Source organism: Balaenoptera ricei, chromosome 2, assembly GCF_028023285.1.
Source record: "Balaenoptera ricei isolate mBalRic1 chromosome 2, mBalRic1.hap2, whole genome shotgun sequence".
Lineage (NCBI taxonomy): Eukaryota > Metazoa > Chordata > Mammalia > Artiodactyla > Balaenopteridae > Balaenoptera > Balaenoptera ricei.
In genome coordinates this window covers 103,289,237-103,308,358 of record NC_082640.1, presented here as the reverse complement: position 1 = coordinate 103,308,358, position 19,122 = coordinate 103,289,237, and the positions used below count along the sequence as shown (strand labels likewise).

Here is a 19,122-nt window from a genome sequence, read left to right as displayed (position 1 = left end):
GCCTGACAGGATGTCTGTGGGCACGGCAATCCCCTTGATTACTGGTTGTGGGGCAGGCCAAGCTCTGAGGCAATTATTCATTCATTTAACAGGCATCTGTCTACTTACTTATGGTGTGCCTACTGTGTGCAAGGTGGTCTACTAATAATAGCTAATGTTTATTGGATATTGTGAAGACACAGCCAACGTTCACACCACATCCTGGGGCATGGAGGCGAGAAGCAGAGGAAGCAACTAGGGAGGATGACAGCCCCAAAAGATATGGGCCATTGGGCTTTGACCTATGTAGTGTAGCAGTGGGGATAGCAGATAAAACCTGAGGATTACCAAGATCTCAGAAAACTCAAGATCCAAGGCCCAAGGTCTTGGAGATAAAGGGGTGGAAAATGGAGTATGAAGATGGGGAATTTGGGCGAAAGGCTCATGAAAGAGGCAGGAAGGTGTGCTAGTATATCCTGTGGCGGGAGCATTCAGTCACGATAATTTCAGGGGGCCTCATGGTTGGGAGTATCTAGGGGATACTTTCTGTGTTGAGAGGAGGGTGCTGGGTTCTCTGATCAGTCTGGACAAAAGTTGGGGTGTGGTAGAGGCTTCTAGCAAGGTTTGGAGGGAAGGATCTGGAGTGTTGGGTTTGAAAAGATGCTGGAGTCCTTAGGGAAAGGAGGGGCGCGGCTGGGGTGCCCGTGCAGGGGACCGAGCCAGATCCTCGGATCCGGCCTTGGGGTAGCTGGGGCAGGGGGTGCCGGCCGGGGCTGCGGAGGTCTGCGAGGAGAGGTCGGCCGGAGGCCGGGCCGGCAGCGGCAGGGTTGGCGCTCGGAGCGAGCCGCCCGGGGCTCCGCGGGGGGGCGGTACGAGCTCCGGCTGCCGGCGGGCGGGCCGGGGAGGAGGCGGCGGCTCCGAGAAGAACATGAATCAGCGGCGGCGGCGACGGCGGCGACGGCTGTGGAAGGAGCGCGGTGCCCAAGAGCGGCCCCGGGACCCCGCGCGGCTGACGGCCGCCGCGGCGACTCGCAGCGGGTGCGGGTCTCGGAGTGCGGGCCGCAGCGCCGCCCCCCGGGCCGGCCCCCGCCCCTCCCCCGGCCCTCCTCCCTCCTCCTCCTCCTCCTCCTTCTCCCTCCTCCTCCTCCACTCCCTCCTCCACCTCCACTCCCTCCTCCCTGGTCGCTCGCGGGCCGGGCCCGGCATGGTGCGGGCTCGCCGCCGATGGCGCTGAGGCGGAGCATGGGGCGGTCGGGGCTCCCGCCGCTGCCGCTGCCGCTGCCGCCGCCGCCGCCGCCGCCGCCACCGTCGCCGCTGCTGCTGCTGCTGGCGGGTCTGACCGCTCTGCTGCTCCCGGAGCCCGCGGCCGCAGGTAGGGGCTGGCCCGGGGGGCGGCGGAAAGCGGGGGGCTGCGGAAGGGCGAGGCCGGGGTCGGAGCCCGGGGACGGCAGCCGAGCGAGCCCCGGGCCTGGGCGGGCCGGAGAATTGGGCGGGGGGCTCCAAGCTGGAAGGCCGAGGCTCGGGCGGGGGGAGGGGGCTCAGCGGTGCGTTCGCCGCGGGATCTCGGGTCGCGGACCCCACCCCCAACTTTCTCGCGTCCGGGCTCATCTGGCGGGGTTGTAAGGAAAGGAGCGGGGCTGCGGGCCGAGTGGTCAGCGGGGGGTGTTTGGGATTGGGGTTTCCCGCCTCGACGTTCCTAGCTGTTTGCTCTCCCCTCCCAGTCCTGGGGACCACATCTGCCCGCCCCACACACGAAGGTCCCACTCTGAAGCCACAGGGGCTGGGACTGAGCACCCACCGGCACCCCTACATTATGTAGGTACAGGGGCTTCGAGAGTGCCCAGTCACAGAAAACACCTGGGCGTACTCTAGTCCCGGTGCCTTCTCTGAGCTTCCTGAGACTGGGCGTGTTGGAGAGGATGGTCTGGGGCAGGGTTGCTGATCTTTGCTCAGCCTTGTGTTCCCACATAGCCATGAGGCATTTGCCAATGGCAGGAGTGCTTCTTGCAGCACCGGGATCCCCAAGTTCACACTACACACCCCTGGGACTGCTGGGCATGTGTGCGGTGTAAGGCTACCCCTCCTTGCCCTGTGACTGGTCCTGAGAGGGTGAAGGGAGTAGGAAGAGACACAGGGCAGAGCAGCAGCCACCCAGCAGGCACCTTCTTTTCAGACAGCACTCCCTGCCATATCAGCATCTCAGGGAAGGAAAGGGAAGGGAAAGAGTGACAAGTATTTCCAGGCAGAAGGGTGTATGTATCTTAGGATCAGAGCGCTCAGGATTTGCCTAGCGTCACACAGCAAAGGGCAGGAAGAAGCAGAACTGGATTTCAGCTATGTTGATAGTTCACCTGCCGCTCTCTGAGGGTGTGTGTGTGTGTGTGTGTGTGTGTGTGTGTATGTGTTCAGAGGGTAGTGCCCCTGTTGGTGTGAGAGTAGCTCAGGGGTTTCGGGCTCCCTGTTCAGGGCCCCTCCCCTCCCTTCTACCTCCTACCTTCCTAGCGCCTGCCCCTGCACCCATTCAGGTATTAATAGAGCGGCCGGCTGCCAGGAAGGCTGCCATGTGTTTTCTGACGTGGTTTTGCAGCCATATGTTCTCCACTTCAGGGGAGCACCCCCTCCTTCCCTTCCTCACCCTCCTTACATTTGCCGGGGTAGGGTGCAGGGGGATGCCAGCAGCAGTGCAGGGCCTGGGCTGACACCTTGGGTGGCTGTTGCACTGACTGGGTGCAGCAGTGATTCCCAGGGCAGTACCTGCCCCAGGTGTATGAAAGCGCCCCACTGTTGCAGCCTGGCTTGCTTTCCTTTTGGTGGTTGGGCCTGACTTAACATTGCCCAGCAGGGAGGTACAGGGAAGAAGTCACTTCCTTATAGCTGGGAGGAACTTGGCAGTGGCAGAAATGGTGCCTGGAGAGCTTGTCATGCTCCTTCCCCCAGCCCGGGTCCAGGCTACCTTCCCTCCCACACTGTCCTGCCTCTGCTTCCTTGGCCATTGGCTGAGAATGAGCCCCCTGACACAGAAGCTAGGTTCTGGAATAGGATGGGGGATATTTCTAGAGACAGGGTCCCTCTCAAGCAGAATGACACATTCTCCTTCCCACCTCTCAGGCCTGAAGCTCATGGGAGCCCCAGTGAAGCTGACGGTGTCTCAGGGGCAGCCGGTGAAGCTCAACTGCAGCGTGGAGGGGATGGAGGAGCCTGAGATACAGTGGGTGAAGGACGGGGCTGTGGTCCAGAGCGTGGATCAGGTGTACATCCCAGTCAGTGAGCAGCACTGGATTGGCTTCCTCAGGTGCAGGACTATGGGGGAAGGAAGGTGTGGGATGCCAGCCTGGGGACACGTTGTGCTCTTTCCACACAACGTGTTTGGGAGCTGGGGGCAATGCTGATGCCCAGAGGTCTGTGGTTTTTTTATTCGGCAACCTGTGGAGACTTCCAGAAGTGGGGACAGGCTGAACCCATGGAATCTGCCCAGCAGAGCTGCCCCCCTTGACCCTGGGAGACCTGGTGTCCTGTTTCCACAGCCTGAAGTCAGTGGAGCGCTCTGATGCGGGCCGGTACTGGTGCCAGGTGGAGGATGGGGGCGAAACCGAGACCTCCCAGCCAGTGTGGCTCACGGTAGAAGGTGAGGAGGCAGAGCCACGTGGGCGTGTTGGCCTGGAGCGGATGCTGTCTGCTAGTGACCACCCTATGCCCAAGAAATCTCAGTGGAAGCTGGGCTGCCCCACTGCCCTCTGGGACCTGATTGCGCCAGACTCCAGGCCCGGCACAGCCATGGAAGACCATACCCACTGGAGTCTGGGTATTTGAGAGCCAAAGGGGCAACTAAGACCCATAATCTATGGGGTGCAGTCAAGTTTCAGTTGTCTGACAAACAAGACTCAAGCACCCATCTGGGGCTGGACCCTGTTCTGCCAAGTGGCCAGGCCAGGAGGGGGAGGGGTGGGGGAGGGGAGGAAGGATCCGCAGCTGCAGGAGCTCAAAGCTGTTCAACCCCGGAAAACAAAGTGACTAAGAAAGTAACAAAGGGCTCTGAATGGGATCTGGGGCCTGCCAGCAGAACTCTGCTAAAGCTCCCGCCCACTCCCCCTCCCTTACTGCCCCTCCCCCAGCTCCCCACCCTCTGCCTCTTCCCTTGCTGTGAGAAGGGCTGGTAGAGTAGGTCTGAAAAGGCAGAATCTGTCAGGCCCAAGGGTACAGCATAAAGGATATCCCTAAGGGGGCCAAAGCAGAGAAGCTTCCCCCCTCAAGCTAGATGCCTGTTCTGCAGTTGACCCAATCATAAGGGCCCGTGGGACCTTCCGCATAGAGGGCTTCAGATGGTAGCAGGCTTGTGGCTTGGGCAGTCGGAAGCTGAGAGGTGGCAAGGCTCACTCCCCACCCGCCTTTTTCCCCCTAGGTGTGCCATTTTTCACTGTGGAGCCAAGAGATCTGGCAGTGCCACCCAATGCCCCTTTCCAACTGTTTTGTGAGGCCGTGGGTCCCCCAGAACCTGTTACCATTGTCTGGTGGAGAGGAGGCACGAAGGTTGGGGGACCTGCTCCCTCTCCTTCCGTTTTAAATGTAACAGGTGAGCAGCCTCAGGAGGGGCTTTGAGCAGGGGTGGTGAGGCTGGCAGAGTTCAAATCTGCTTAAATCACCGAGCCCGCGGTCGTGAGTGTCCAGAGTGCCTGGGTACGTGAGCTGCACCCACCATTACTAAGCTCATTAGTCAGGTGTGCTAGGCTGGCCGGGTGGGCTGATGAGTGGTGATCCTGCTATGTGTGCCTAAGGAGATGCTGGAGCCTCTTTCCTTCGTTCACAGCAGTCTAGGCCGTGCACAGCTGGCCCTGGGAGATGAATGTGTGGGACCAGGGGCACCTATCCCCCCCACCCCTCCCAAGGGAAGAAGCCAGGAACCAGCCCATGCAGAGCTAAGAGGAGTGTCTGGCAGACTTGCCTAGAAGTAAAGAGTCTCAGGCTGCAGAGTGGGGGATGGCAGGGGGAAGGAAAAGGGGGAGGGGGAAGCCAGCACAAAGATACAGGGGCCTCCTCTTCTAATGGCCTTTTCCAGAAATCTCCAAACGTTTCCCAAACAACTGTATCTGTCCATACCGCCACACAGTTAGACCAGAAGCAGCCACGCCTGCCCATCCACCTGGACCCCAGGATCCTCAGGCACATACCTTACACACTTGTGAGACTTGCTAATCTGTGAAACAAAGTTAATGTTTCTGCTCAAGGCTTGAACTGGCCGAAAAAGATGGGAGTCTGAGCTTAGTCTCATGTACTGTAAGGTGGGAGAGACGGACACTGATCTGCCAAGTCCCTTAGGAATACGCATCTTCAAAGGAGGTGGACTGCAGGATCTGATCCTGTTCAGGAGGCGCTGGGTTGGAGCAGATGAGAAGGGAGGTTGGATTCAGTTCTCTCCAGATGTGCGTGGTTGGGACCCTCAGGCAGCCAGCTTGAGAATAAGCACTCACTGAACTCCCACTCCACACAGCACACTGTGCTAGGCACCACGGGAGATCAAGGGAGTACAAAGGAAATAGAAGCCATCGGTCCAGCCCCCCAGGAATTAGTATAACTGGGGAGACAAGACACATGCATAAGGAGCAGAGAACTATTGAAAGGCAGCCACTCTGCAAATAGAACAATGATATGGCACAGAGCAAATAGAGAAGGGCCCTGGAATGTGCAATAAAGGAGTGACCAGAAAAGGGAGGCAGCTTTGTACTGTCCGCGGGAGATGGGATTGTGGTGGGAGGGGCAGTATAACATTTCTCAGGTGCTTTACTGTGTGCCGTGCACTTTACATATGTTGCATCAGTTGGTTCTCACAATTCTCCCATTTGGGAGATGAGAAAACAGAGCCCCAGCCCTGGGATTTATATCCAGGCCCACACTGTGGAACCTTTCCTTTGGCTGGATATTGTAGGATATTCAGACCCAGAGCCTGACTATCCCCAGTCCCAGACTGAGTGGGACTTCATGCTGGGGGGTGGTGCTGACTGAGGTTTTCTGGCCCCAGGGGTGACCCAGAGCACCGTGTTCTCCTGTGAAGCCCACAACGTAAAAGGCCTGGCCTCTTCTCGCCCAGCCACTGTTCGTCTTCAAGGTAGGAGGACCCTGGGAGGTGAGGGGCGGTAAGGCAGGGGCGTTCTCAGCAGGCTGTGGGTGAAGTTAGAATCGTTTGGTGTTCCAGCTCGCCTGGGTCCTGCTGGGATCTGAGGGATGAGGGGTTAACTGGCATGGCTCCATTCCTAGCGGGAGCACCTGAGACCCTGCCATGGCTGAGATGAGAATAGAAACCTGACGTCACAGTAGATTTCCCATCACGAAGCAGAGTCCTTGGGAGGGAAGGAGGGAGGGAGCCAGCAGGAGATGGTCAAGGCTCAGGCCCAGTCTTGCTTCTGCCAGCCCCTGCCGAGGGAATGGGGGTGGGGAAAACAGCCTAGCAGGATGATAGAGGAGACCCAGAGGGCTGCTGTGCACAGCGAGCAGGGTGGAAAGGGGGAGAGAGCCGGTGTGTGCAGGAGTGGGCTGTGGCTGCAGGGTCAGCTGCCTCTCACTGGTATCTCCCAAGGCCGAGGTGCCGTGCTCCCCCGCACACACACACACATTATCTTACCCTATTCCTTGGTCAGACAGGGCCCCCGATTCAGGGAGCAGTAACCTCTCTCCACAGCCTAGGCACTCTCTCGGGTATGAGCAGCTGTTCGCTGCCAGTTGCTTGACTTGTGTATTACTGTGGTCCTGGGAGTGCTGAGTAACCATCTTAAGTTTTTTGGCGGGGGAAACCCTAGGGAGGAACTCAAGGCTCGACTCCCATGCTTTCTCCCTCTTTTTCTATCCTTCCTGGGCACTGACTCTAAGTCCCCATCCACAGCACTGCCTGCAGCCCCCTTCAACGTCACAGTGACGAAGCTCTCCAGCAGCAATGCTAGTGTGGCCTGGACGCCAGGTGCCGATGGCCAAGCCCTGCTCCAATCCTGTACGGTCCAGGTAGGCTGAGAGGGCAGACAGGCTCTCCTGGCTGTGCTCCTTCTGGCTGCCTCGGTGGCACTTTGTTGACAGTGGTATCACGTTTACCTAGTCTTGCCCATGGGGCTTGGTCTCCAGCTCTATTCAGGTGACATTCCCTTACCAGAAACAGCCCTGGCCACTGCCCCTTATCATAGGGTGCTCTAGCAATCAAGTGACGGCAGATCGGCTCAACCCGTGCATTCTTCAGGCTGGAAAACAGATGACTAGAGCAGATTGGGGATACCTGGAAGAGTTTTTCTTATGTGGGTGAAAACCCAAACCTTTGACTTATCTGATACCTGCATTCTTGTGCCCCAACCTCTGACCCATGCCAAAGAGAACAGGGGGACCAGAAGAGGTCCTAGGCCCCAGAGAGTGGGAAAGCTGGGTAAGATGATACTAAAAATGAGGCAATTCAGGCTTGTTCATTTTTGTCTGTTCACTCAAAAGGTATTTAATGAGCACCTTTGACATGGTTCTAGGCAGTTCTCTTGGGCAACAAAGGCCCCTGCTCTCGGCTCCACCCTTTAGAGGACCCCACTCTGGCCCTCCTTTGGTTGCACCCCTTGCCCCTGGGCAGGGAATCCATAGGGCCAAGGGAACACGCCCATCCAGCTCACCAGGACACACCCGTCTCCCCTTAACCTGAGTCTGCTTCTGGGGCCTATATGGGCCTCTCCCTGGTCCATCCTCCCAAGGATGGATCGTGCTAAGGTATGTGCACCTCTAAGCTCAAAGGGCAGTGGGTATGCAGGCAGCACTGTCCACAACCATGCACGTGACGTCCCTCATGTTGCAGACCTTTGGCTGGAGGCTGGCTCTTCTTGTGCCACCACATTCTGGCTTGGGACTCCAAGGATTTGGAGAATTATACATGCAAACCCGATCTTCCAGGTTGTTTTGTAGCTTTGTTTGTCAATACATTAAGATAGAAAATATTTTACTTAATAGTCTGTTCGCTGATTTTTAACGTTTAAATATTTAATCATATGGTACACTGGATCTCCATTTGTACTCTTGCCCTGGGTCTCCAAAATGTAAGGAGCAGGCCTGGTTCATGGTGCCCTTAGGCTCCCAGTTACTTTGCTCTGAGAGTTTGCATTGGCAGGTAAACAGTTACAAAGAGTGGTATCCACTCTAACATAATCATGCATCAAACACAAAGGGGCATGGGTTTTCTCGAGTATTTGAGAAAGGCTTTCACAGAGAGAGTGGTATTTGCATTGAATCTTAAAGGATGAGTTGGACTTTGCTAGGAAGGTTATTCTCAGCAAAGGGAACAGCGTTTGCAAAGACATGGAGGCGTCGAACCTGGTGTGGTGGCGGGTGGGAAGGGGTGGGTTGCACGTGTCTGCTGATAGACTTTTTTAATTGAAGTATAGTTGATTTACAATGTTGTGTTAATTTCTGCTGTATAGCAAAGTGACTCAGTTATATATATTTTTTCATATTTTCTATTATGATTTATCACAGGATGCTGAATATAGTTCTCTGTGCTATACAGTAGGATTTTGTTGTTTATCCATCCTATATAATACAAGTTTGCATCTGCTAATCCCAGACTCCCAATCCTTCCCTCCTCCTCCGCCCTCCCCCTTGGCAACCACAAGTCTGTTCTCTGGCTGTGAATCTGTTTATGTTTCGTAGGTATGTTCATTTATGTCATATTTTAGATTCCACATATAAATGATATCATATGGTATTTGTCTTTCTCTTCCTGACTTACTTCGTTTAGTATGATAATCTCTAGGTCCATCCATGTTGCTGCAAATGGCATTATTTCATTCTTTTTTACGGCTGAGTAATATTCCATTGTGTATATATGTACCACATCTTTTTTATCCATTCATCTGTCAGTGGACATTTAGGTTGTTTCCATGTCTTGGCTATTCTGCTGATAGACTTGAAGAGGCATTAACTCAAGTCCCCCAACCATCCCCCTACCTGTCCCATCTTGCATCTCATCTCACATGCCTAAGAAACCTCCCTGCCTTACATCATTAATTTCCTTTATTTAAAAAAAAAATTATTTATTTATTTTTGGCTGCACTGGGTCTTCGTTGCTGCGCGGGGGTTTTCTCTAGTTGTGGCGAGCGGGGGCTACTCTTTGTTGTGGTGCGCGGGCTTCTCATTGCGGTGGCTTGTCTTGTTGCGGAGCACGGACTCTAGGTGCGTGGGCTTCAGTAGTTGTGGCACGCGGGCTCAGTAGTGTGGCACGCGGGCTCTAGAGCACAGGCTCAGTAGTTGTGGCTCATGGGCTTAGCTGCTCCGTGGCATGTGGGATCTTCCCGGAGCAGGGCTTGAACCCGTGTCCCCTGCATTGGCAGGCGGATTCTTAACCACTGTGCCACCAGGGAAGCCCTAATTTTCTTTTTTTAAAATAAATTTTATTTATTTATTTTTGGCTGTGTTGGGTCTTCGTTGCTGCACGTGGGCTTTCTCCAGTTGTGGTGAGCAGGGGCTACTGTTCACTGCGGTGCGCAGGCTTCTCATTGTGGTGACTTCTCTTGTTGTGGATCATGGGCTCTAGGGCATGCAGGCTCAGTAGTTGTGGCACGTGGGCTCTAGAGCACAGGCTCAGTAGTTGTGGCTCACGGGCTTAGTTGCTCTGCGGCATGTGGGATCTTCCGGGACCAGGGATCGAACCCGTGTCCCCTGCATTGGCAGGCAGATTCTTAACCACTGCTCCACCAGAGAAGTCCCACATAATTAATTTTCTGTTTTTCTGTAGGTGACTCAGGCCCCAGGAGGCTGGGAGGTCCTGGCTGTTGTGGTCCCTGTGCCACCTTTTACCTGCCTGCTCCGGGACCTGGCACCTGCCACCAACTATAGCCTCAGGGTTCGCTGTGCCAATGCCTTGGGGCCTTCTCCATATGCTGACTGGGTGCCCTTTCGGACAAAGGGTCTAGGTAAGGGACTTACGGAGCAGAGTACCTGGGCATGGATGAATGGGGCCGGGGGCTGGGGTAGTAGGGGTAGTGTTGGCTCCAGTTCTGAATGGCATTGATTGAGAGAGGGCTGCCTGAGAGGGAGGATCATGCATCAGTCAGCAAACACTTTACTGAGGGCCTGCTGCTACCTGGAGATAAATCCAGTCCCCGTCCCATTCAGCTCTAGTTCTAGTGGGTGGGGCAGACAAGCAAAGTGGGAAAGATCAGATAATATGGTGGTGAAGAGTGCCCCAGGGTGCTCCAGGAATACCCCCATACAGAGATCTGAGGTCTGAGTGATAAGGAAAGAGCCATATTTGGGGGAAATCACTGCAGGAAGAGGGCACAAAGTACAATGACCCTATGGCACAAACTTGCTTGGAGTTCCTAGCAATTGCAAGGAGGCTGGCAGGGTTGTGAGAGGAGAGGGAAGGATGTTGCTGAGGCAGTAACCAAGGTGATGAAAAGCAATACCCTGCCTAACTGGGATGGTACGGGTCCTGCCATTGCCCACCCGTACTCCCCAGGACGATGGGTGAGAGCAGTCAGAACTGGGAAGCAGACTCTTCCCCCACGTGTTGTTCTCTGAGCTATTTGGTTCTTTGGAGTTGGTTCCAAAGGCCTGCATGGGATAGTGGTGGTGGGTAGGGCAGGGCTCTTAGCAACCTTCTTTTTTTGGGAACAGCCCCAGCCAGTGCTCCCCAGAACCTCCGTGCCATCCACACAGACTCAGGCCTCATCCTGGAGTGGGAAGAAGTGATCCCTGAAGGTCCTTTAGAAGGCCCTCTGGGACCCTATAAACTGTCCTGGGTTCAAGACAACGGAACCCAGGTAAGGAAAGCTTCTGCTTACTACTGGAGTCGGCCCTCAGGGCTCTGAGGCCTTCTGAGCTTCAGAATGGCTGTCCTTGGTGAGCCTGGGGGCCTTGGTGGGCCTGTTTCCATCCCAGGGAGTCTACCCCTCCCGCCCTCCCCTGCAGGCTGCACTCTTCATTGGATTATGTCTCCTGTTGAGATTGCCTCCAGTGTCCACTTGGAAAGGAAAGCAGGAAGAACATTCCTGCACAAACTGGGGGAGGACACAGATAAAGCCTTCCTATCCTCCCCCACCCCCCAGTTTCCGCCCATCCCCCACGTCTGCATTCTCAGACTGAGCCTTGTTTGTGTTCAGGAGAGGCCTCTGCAGCCTGTAGCAGGAATGTGATGACGCCCAGCAGGTTGTGTTCCTGCAGCCCCTGAACCCGCAGTGTCCCTAGCCTCCCATGTTCCTAGCGAGACCTTTTTCTGACTTCAGGCCCCAGCTGGAGGCCTTTCACTCAGGCTCAGTGTGCGATGGGGGTTTTTCCTGGCTGCAGGGTGAGCTGACAGTGGAGGGGACCAGGGCCAACCTGACGGGCTGGGATCCCCAGAAGGACCTGATTGTGCGTGTGTGTGTCTCCAGTGCAGTTGGCTGTGGGCCCTGGAGTCAGCCGCTGGTGGTCTCTTCTCATGACCATGCAGGTAAGACCTGCCAGACCTGTAAGGGGAAAGGGTCAGGGGATGGAGGCTTTCAAGGGCAACCTACACTGATGGGAGGAGGCTGGCAGTGCCTCCCCTCTTAATAGGCCCAAAGACTCAGAGTCAAGCACTTGAGGCCAGGGTTGTATCTCATTCTCCTCCCCCTGCCCTACAACTAGCATAGAAATCCCTGGTCGTGCTGTAGGTCCCAAGAGTCAGGGCCTGTCACTGACAGAGTAGGAACTCTTGGGTCTTCCTTTGGAGCCTCTTTCCAATCTGGACCCTTACTGAGTGAGAGGAGCCTCTTGACCAGGCCAGATGGCCATCACTGGAAAATTCTAAAGGGCCTCCTTGGAGTCAGGCTAGCTCGTGCTGCTTACTGCCCCTGTCTCCCACAGGCCAGCAGCGTGCTCCCCACAGCCGCACATCCTGGGTGCCTGTGGTCCTGGGTGTGCTGACAGCCCTGGTGACGGCTGCTGCCCTGGCCCTCATCCTGCTTCGAAAGAGACGGAAGGAGACACGGTTTGGGTAAGGGGGGACACAGAGGGAGAGGCAGGTGGTAACTGAAGACCTTGGAGCTGACTCCAAGTCCTGGGTTTCCCTTTAGGCAAGCCTTTGACACTGTCATGGCCCGGGGGGAGCCGGCAGTTCATTTCCGGGCAGCACGATCCTTCAATCGGGAAAGGCCCGAGCGCATCGAGGCCACACGTGAGTGAGTGGTGGGGAGCCATAGGAGGAAAAAATGGGCCATCTTGGACCCCTATCTGCATTCCTCTTACTAATTTGACCAATAGGTCTGAACCTTGATGAGTCCTAAGCACACCGTGGAAAAGACACAGACCTATCCTCATGGAAATCGCCGGCCCAGCTGTGGGAGAGCTCACCTAAGCTCATCTCTGCTTTGAGGGTGGAGTCTGGGGTGCAGGAGGCAGGCTGGGTTTTGGATCTGGAACCAGAGAGGTCCCTCCCCTTTCTCACCACCCGCCTCCCCACAGTGGACAGCTTGGGCATCAGTGATGAGCTGAAGGACAAACTGGAGGATGTGCTCATCCCAGAGCAGCAGTTCACCCTGGGCCGGATGTTGGGCAAAGGTGCGTGAGGCTGTGCAGGGATTGGCATGAGTTGCCCATGTCCCGGTGTGTTTGGTTGCTCCCGTCACTCTGAGGGTGTGGATTTAGGTCAGCTGCTATGAACAGCATATGCTTGTAGACTCCTGGGTTTGGGATGTTTGGGGGAATGGAGGCTGGGGACGAGGAGGGCTGAGGTGTCATCACACCCAGCCCAGCATACTTTGCTTTGCTATGAACTAGGGAGCCTCTTTCAATGGCCCCAGAGTCTAATGATTCTGTGTCCCTATGAGGGGTCCCCTGGGAGGGCTCTGGGTTGGGGACAGGAGGCCAAGGGGACTTACCATCATTTGGATCGGTTCCTAGGAGAGTTTGGTTCAGTGAGGGAGGCCCAGTTGAAGCAGGAGGATGGCTCCTTTGTGAAAGTGGCTGTAAAGATGCTGAAAGGTGAGTGGAGAATAGTACTATAGTGGAGTGAGGGCGTCACTTGGGAGGGTGAAAGGGGTGGCTGATCCTGAAGCAGGCTCTGCTAGGCCCCTAGACTTTGCAAGACGAGTTAGCACTAAGTGGGATGCTGTCTGTACCATGTCAATAATTCACAGGCATAAACCCACACTCATTGGTGCCCCAGCCTTTGTCCCCTGCTGTCAGCAGTGACTGTCCTCTGGTTTCACTCGGGGTGATTAAAGCTGTGGTTGGTTGAGCCGTTTGACTCTCCAAACCAAAGGGAAGGCATGAGCGAGTGGAGAAATTGTTGGATAGCACCAGCCCGTGGGAGTTTCTCCTGCTCATGGCCGGACTGTTTCCTGGGCCCACTGGGGGCACATTTTCCTCATTCCCTCCCTCCTTTCCTTCCAGCTGACATAATTGCCTCAAGCGACATTGAAGAGTTCCTCAGGGAAGCGGCTTGCATGAAGGAGTTTGACCACCCACATGTGGCCAAGCTTGTTGGTGAGCTCCTTCTTGGGGGAGGTAAATGTAAAATAGGGCTAAAACTACGCTCCCCCAAGGTGCGAGGGCAGTCTGTGGGAGAGAAGTTCGGACTTCGCCTGGTGAGTAAGCAGACACCAAAAGAGCAAGGAGCGGCCTGGCTGAAATCTGATCAGGCTCTAGGTAAGGAGTTCAGTTTGCAGACCCTGTTCCATGAAGGGTGCTCATATAAACAGAGGAGGAGGAAGAGGAGACAGAGAAGATGCTCCAGAGACTGGGGGGGCAGCCAGAGTCCCTCCTGGGTAGTCACCAGGCCAGTGTGGAACTTAATGAGGAAAGAGGTAGCAGAACCAGGGCTAGAGGTAGAACCCAGCAGGTGGGGTCTCATACAGATGCCTGAACTGTCCCTTGACCTTTATGTGCCCCACTGACTCTCCCTTGTCCCCAGGGGTGAGCCTCCGGAGCAGGGCCAAAGGCCGTCTCCCCATCCCCATGGTCATCCTGCCTTTCATGAAGCACGGGGACCTGCACGCCTTCCTGCTCGCCTCCCGGATTGGGGAGAACCCCTTTGTGAGTGCCTGGGGTGGGAGCAGCCAGGAGTTGGAAAGGGACAAAGACCCTGGGAGAGAGGTTGGCTTGGTGGATAGGGCCAATTGAGTTGGTTGGGAGAAGGTGGGCTCCAAGTTTGACTTTTTTTTGCTAACAGGCTTCCTTCTCCTTCACAAATCCCTGCTGGGAATTCAGGCTGGGCAAGGCCCCTTCCTGAGCGAAGAGTCCCGTGGAGTCCCAGATTGGGGGAGTCTTGACTTTTGGGTGCTCTCCCTCAGATTTGCCAAAGCTTCCTTGCACTGGGAAGCCCCTTCATCCCCTTCCTTTCAGTGATTCTGAGGACAGCCTTTAGGCTTTCTGGCCAGGGAATCCCATTCATCCTGCCCTGGCTGGGTCTAGCCTGAGCTCGCCCTGTCTGCCCACCAGAACCTGCCCCTGCAGACCCTGGTTCGGTTCATGGTGGACATTGCCTGTGGCATGGAGTACCTGAGCTCCCGGAACTTTATCCACCGAGACCTGGCTGCTCGGAACTGCATGTATGTGAATTCTGGAGGGCTCGGGGTTGGGAGGCAGGAAGCAGTGCCAGGAAGAGCTAGCTAATGGTCAGCTCCCACCTGGGCCAGTATCTGCTACGTGAGGGGACGGCTTGAGAGCAAAGATGCCCTGGATTTAGTAAGGCTGCCAGCCTGGCGGAAGGCTGACCCCATCCTCCGACACCCCTCACAGGCTGGCAGAAGACATGACGGTGTGCGTGGCCGACTTTGGACTCTCCCGGAAGATCTATAGTGGGGACTACTATCGTCAGGGCTGTGCCTCCAAACTGCCCGTCAAGTGGCTGGCCCTGGAGAGCCTGGCTGACAACTTGTATACTGTGCAGAGTGACGTGGTGAGCAGGGTGGCACAGTGAGATTTGACGGTAACACAGTAGTGTGGACTAGTGCGTGGGTGGACCTCTAGCGCTGCTCTCTGGGCTTTGGCTGCCCCATTATGAGGCCCCGGAGCCCCAAGATATGCTTGCCTCGGGACTCTGCCTGGCTCAGGAAGCCTAGTGACATCTCGCCTCCAACCTCGATTCTGTCCCAGTGGGCCTTCGGGGTGACCATGTGGGAGATCATGACTCGTGGGCAGACGCCGTATGCTGGCATTGAGAATGCTGAGATTTACAACTACCTCATCGGCGGGAACCGCCTGAAACAGCCTCCGGAGTGTATGGAGGACGTGTGAGTGCCCCAGGAAGGGGATTCTGGGAGGAAACAGGTATTTGGGGTTTCAGCTCATGGCTGCCACAACAGCTGCTGGCCCATTGGGAGCTCCGATCCGCAACTGAACTTTTCTTTTTTTTCTTTTTTTTGTGGAAATGTCCTCGTCATTAGAGGGAAGTCTGACCTCTACCCCAAACTCCCTCTTCATCTACTAGCTCCTATTTTCTTTCTCTCCCCCTTTACCATCCCATGTTTCTTGCTCCAGCCTTTTCCTATCACTCTGTTTTCTCCAGTTTCCAGGGAGAACCAGGAATCCCACCCAAGGGCAGAAGGTGCAGGGTTGAGCAACAGTGCAGGTTTCCCCGTCACCTCTTCCCCACCCCCACTCCTTCCCTGAGGCTGAACTCTCCCTCCCCCTCAGGGAGTGCTGCACAGGGGCAGGAAAAAAACTGCAGCTCCATCACATTCCTTGCTCGACAGGGAGGGGGCGCTGGGGGCGGGAGGTTGGGTTCCTTTCTTGTCTTGGCCTCCTCTCTGAGGGAGTGGAGAGACCTAAGATAACAAACTGAGATCCTGGGAGAAGGGTACTGCCTCCTCTCCTTTCTGGAAGCCTGGAGCCCTTGGGAGTGGGGCAGGGTGGTGATACACTCACTGCACAGGGAAGAGTCATGAGCCCCTTGTGACTAGAAGACAGTATCACTAACATTAGCTGGGTTCTTTACAGGCATTCTTTCAGGTAATCCTCCTCTAACCCCATGAGGAAAAGACTATTATTATTCCCATTTTGTAGATGAGGAACTAGGATTAAAGAGCTTAAGTAACATGACCCAGGTCACACAGCGATTAAGTGAATGGGTTGGGACTTGAATCTAGATCTGTGTGATTTTAGAATGTGCCTGTTAACCATGAACCCGACTATGATTTGTCTATTCTAGTATTATTCTCCCACCCCATGCAAGCCAGAGTTTCCCTGGGCCTCCAGAGGACCTTTTCACTAGTACAAGTCCTAGTGAGGGAGGGAGTCCACGAACCTATTTCCTGCTCTGGGGTTGGACCTCCAGAGGTCCAAGAATGGAGACAGGCAGAGGAAAGCTCAGCCTGAATGGTGGGGTCCTCTTTCTCTAGGGCAATGGGTTTGAAGTGCCCTGAGGTTGGACTGTGGGAGAGAGGGCAATTTGAGTGCATGAATCAGGCCCTATGTCTCAGCAGAGCTCGGGGCATGTCAGGGGCAGGAAGGTCAGGTGTCCCAGTGGCTGTAGCCTGCCTGGGCCTCTGGAGCCACAGAGGTTCTGCTGGGCAGTGGGGACCAGGCCCTGGCTTAGTGTCATCTGGGGCTGGAGTTAGTGTTGTCAGTAGAGGGTGGGCAGGCGCTGGCCTCCCACCAGGCAGCCTGGTGGACAGGCGCCAGTTGGCTCCTGGCACGGCCTTGACAGTGTATCCCAGCCTGGCCACATACCCATGGCCTGGACCATTCCCACGACCTATTCAGTGTCTGGCATGATTCCCCCCATCATTGGAGGCCCCTGTTAGGAGAACTGGAGTGGGGGGAGTGTTTGGGGCTTTTATCGTGGGCACAGGCAAGAAAGTCAGGCATTTGCTATGACTAGATCTGGTCTCAACCCTTTCCTGTTATTTATTTACTTATTTTTCCTCAGCATGAGGCATTCCCTGGGAACAGGGATAAGACCTCAGGGAATCTGCAAAGCTCCTGAAATTGTACGTAAAAAGTGTCCCTGCCAGGGGAAAAGGGCTGGAAGCTTTTCTCAGATTCTCGAAGGTGAGAATCCTCATGAACAATGAGGATTTAAGACCCCCTGAACGGGTGAGGATTTAGGACAAAGGGTGGATTCCCAAATTCCCCCCGTAAAATAACCCCGACTCCAGGCTGTGTTCCACAAGACAAAAACACTCCTACTACCCCTTCCCAAAATAGCGTAAGAGGGACTCTGGACCCAACCCACCTAGCTTCATCACTTTCTACCTGTGTGACCTTAGTCAAGGTTCTTGACCTCTCTGTGCCTCAGTTTGAACATTGGTAAAATAGGGATCACTTATTTCACAGTATTGCGAGAATTAATAATAAATGTAAAATGCTTAGAAGAGTGTCAGATACATAGTAAGCCCTATACATTAGAGTGTTCAATTACATTTTCTTTTCTTTTTCTTTCTTTTTTTTTTTAATTTTTTTTTTAGTTTTGGCTGCGCTGCTCGGATTGTGGGATCTCAATTCCCTGACCAGGGATTGAAGTGGGGCCACGGCAGCGAAAGCCCGGAATCCTAACCACTAGGCCACCAGAGAACTCCCTCAATCACATTTTTCTAAATCCTGGTTTCATATGATTAAAGGGCCTCTGCTTTTGAGAGAAGGACCCTCCTTCCCTTTTCTCTGGCTCCTCACGACCTCCCCTCACCCTTCTCTCTGCCCCAGGTATGAGCTCATGTACCAGTGCTGGAGCGCCGACCCCAAGCAGCGCCCGAGCTTCACATGTCTGCGAATGGAGCTGGAGAATGTCCTGGGCCGCCTGTCTGTGCTCTCCGCCAGCCAGGACCCCTTGTATATCAACCTTGAGGGAGCCCAGGAGTCTGCCGAGGGAGGCAACCTGGAGCTGCCTGGCGGGGACCCGGCCAGCAGCGGGGCTGGGGATGGCAGTGGCCCGGGGGCCGTGGGGGGCACCCCCAGTGACTGTCGGTACATCCTCAGCCCCGGGGGGCTGGCTGAGCGGCCTGGGCAGGAGGAGCAACAGCCAGACAGCCCCGTCAGTGAGTCCCAGAGGCTGCTGCTGCTGCAGCAAGGGCTACTACCCCACAGTAGCTGTTAGCCCACAGGCAGAGGGCATCTGGGGCCATGCGGCTGGCTCTGCTGGCCACTGTGCTGGCTGACTAAGCCCTGTCTGACCCCAGCCCAGGCAGCGAGGTGTGGAGGCTCCTGTGGTAGTCCTCCCAAGCTGTGCTGGAAGGCGGGACTGACCAAATCACCCAATCCCAGTTCTTCCTGCAACCACTCTGTGGCCGACCTGGCATCAGTTCAGGCCTTGGCTGGGTGGAGGTGGGCCAGGCCTGGTTGTCTAAACCCAGGCAGCTGGCAGAGGGGGGTGGTTATGTTTCCATGGTTACCATGGGTGCGGAGAGGAGTTGGGCGAGGGTAGATCCAACCTTGTGGGCCCCTACTCTCCCAGCTGAGCTGCCCCTGCTGCTTTAGTGCATGCATTGAGGCGTCTCTGGCCTGGGGGCCCATCTGTGCCTGTGCTTGGGGTTTAAATGCCCAGGTTTGCCCCTCCTCCCAAAGAGATGCCCTTGTATTATTCCCCTTTAGGTGAGAATTGGTAAGGGATTGGTACAGTCAGGTCCCAAGCCCTGTAGCCGGAGGCAGTGGGACACTCAGGGCTGAATCTTCGTAACCTTCCTGGTTACCCACCCTGTCTAGGCCAGGAGTAAAGTGCAGCTGACCAGGTCACAGCAAGGCATGCTGAATTACACAGGCTACCATTTGCCTAGCTTCTAAAGACAATGCACTGAGCCCAGCTAGAGGAAGGGGTGCTGTAAGGCTTGCCCAGGAAGGAGTGAGGCCAGAGAGGAGTCCAGGAGGCCCTCTTCGAGCCTTCCCGCAGTCTGTCTGAGCATGCTACCAAATCCCAAAATATCCTGACTAACAAAGGCAGCTGTGTCTGAGCCCAATCCTTCCACGCAGTGTCCTTTAGTCCCATCTTTCCCTCTAACTGGAGACCCTCTTCTGTCCCAAGTCTCCAGAGATGGAGAGAAAGTAGGCCTGATGGCTGGTGTGGCTGAGGGGAAGTTACTGGAGCCTGGACCCCAGCCCTGGGTGGGGGAGCCTCTGGGAGTGCATGGGGCAGGCCCTTGCTGTTAGGGACTTTTCCAAGCCGTTAGATGCTGTTTAAAAACAGAAATAAATTGAAGACTAAAGACCCAAGGCTTTGTCTCTTAAATGTTTACTTTTTTCCCA

At 55.4% G+C, this 19,122-nt stretch overlaps 1 protein-coding gene across 2 annotated transcripts; it reads left to right on the top strand.

Annotated features, from left to right (window-relative positions):
* The first annotated feature begins 1,004 nt into the window (after positions 1–1,004).
* TYRO3 (TYRO3 protein tyrosine kinase) lies at positions 1,005–19,089 on the top strand. 2 transcript variants are annotated; one of them, XM_059913563.1, is made up of 19 exons: positions 1,005–1,351; positions 3,088–3,271; positions 3,504–3,604; positions 4,379–4,549; positions 5,993–6,079; positions 6,851–6,966; positions 9,719–9,896; positions 10,603–10,748; positions 11,272–11,416; positions 11,812–11,941; positions 12,021–12,121; positions 12,409–12,504; positions 12,847–12,927; positions 13,339–13,431; positions 13,859–13,980; positions 14,386–14,495; positions 14,686–14,845; positions 15,043–15,179; positions 17,590–19,089. In XM_059913563.1, exons 1-19 carry the CDS (start codon positions 1,204–1,206, stop codon positions 17,978–17,980), a joined length of 2,697 nt encoding a protein of 898 aa, XP_059769546.1. In that variant the 5' UTR covers positions 1,005–1,203; the 3' UTR covers positions 17,981–19,089. The 2 variants fall into 2 exon arrangements, with proteins under 2 accessions (XP_059769546.1, XP_059769547.1); XM_059913564.1 differs by lacking the exon at positions 15,043–15,179 and having other exon boundaries at positions 1,130–1,351; positions 17,590–17,678.
* The last annotated feature ends 33 nt before the right edge of the window (positions 19,090–19,122 follow it).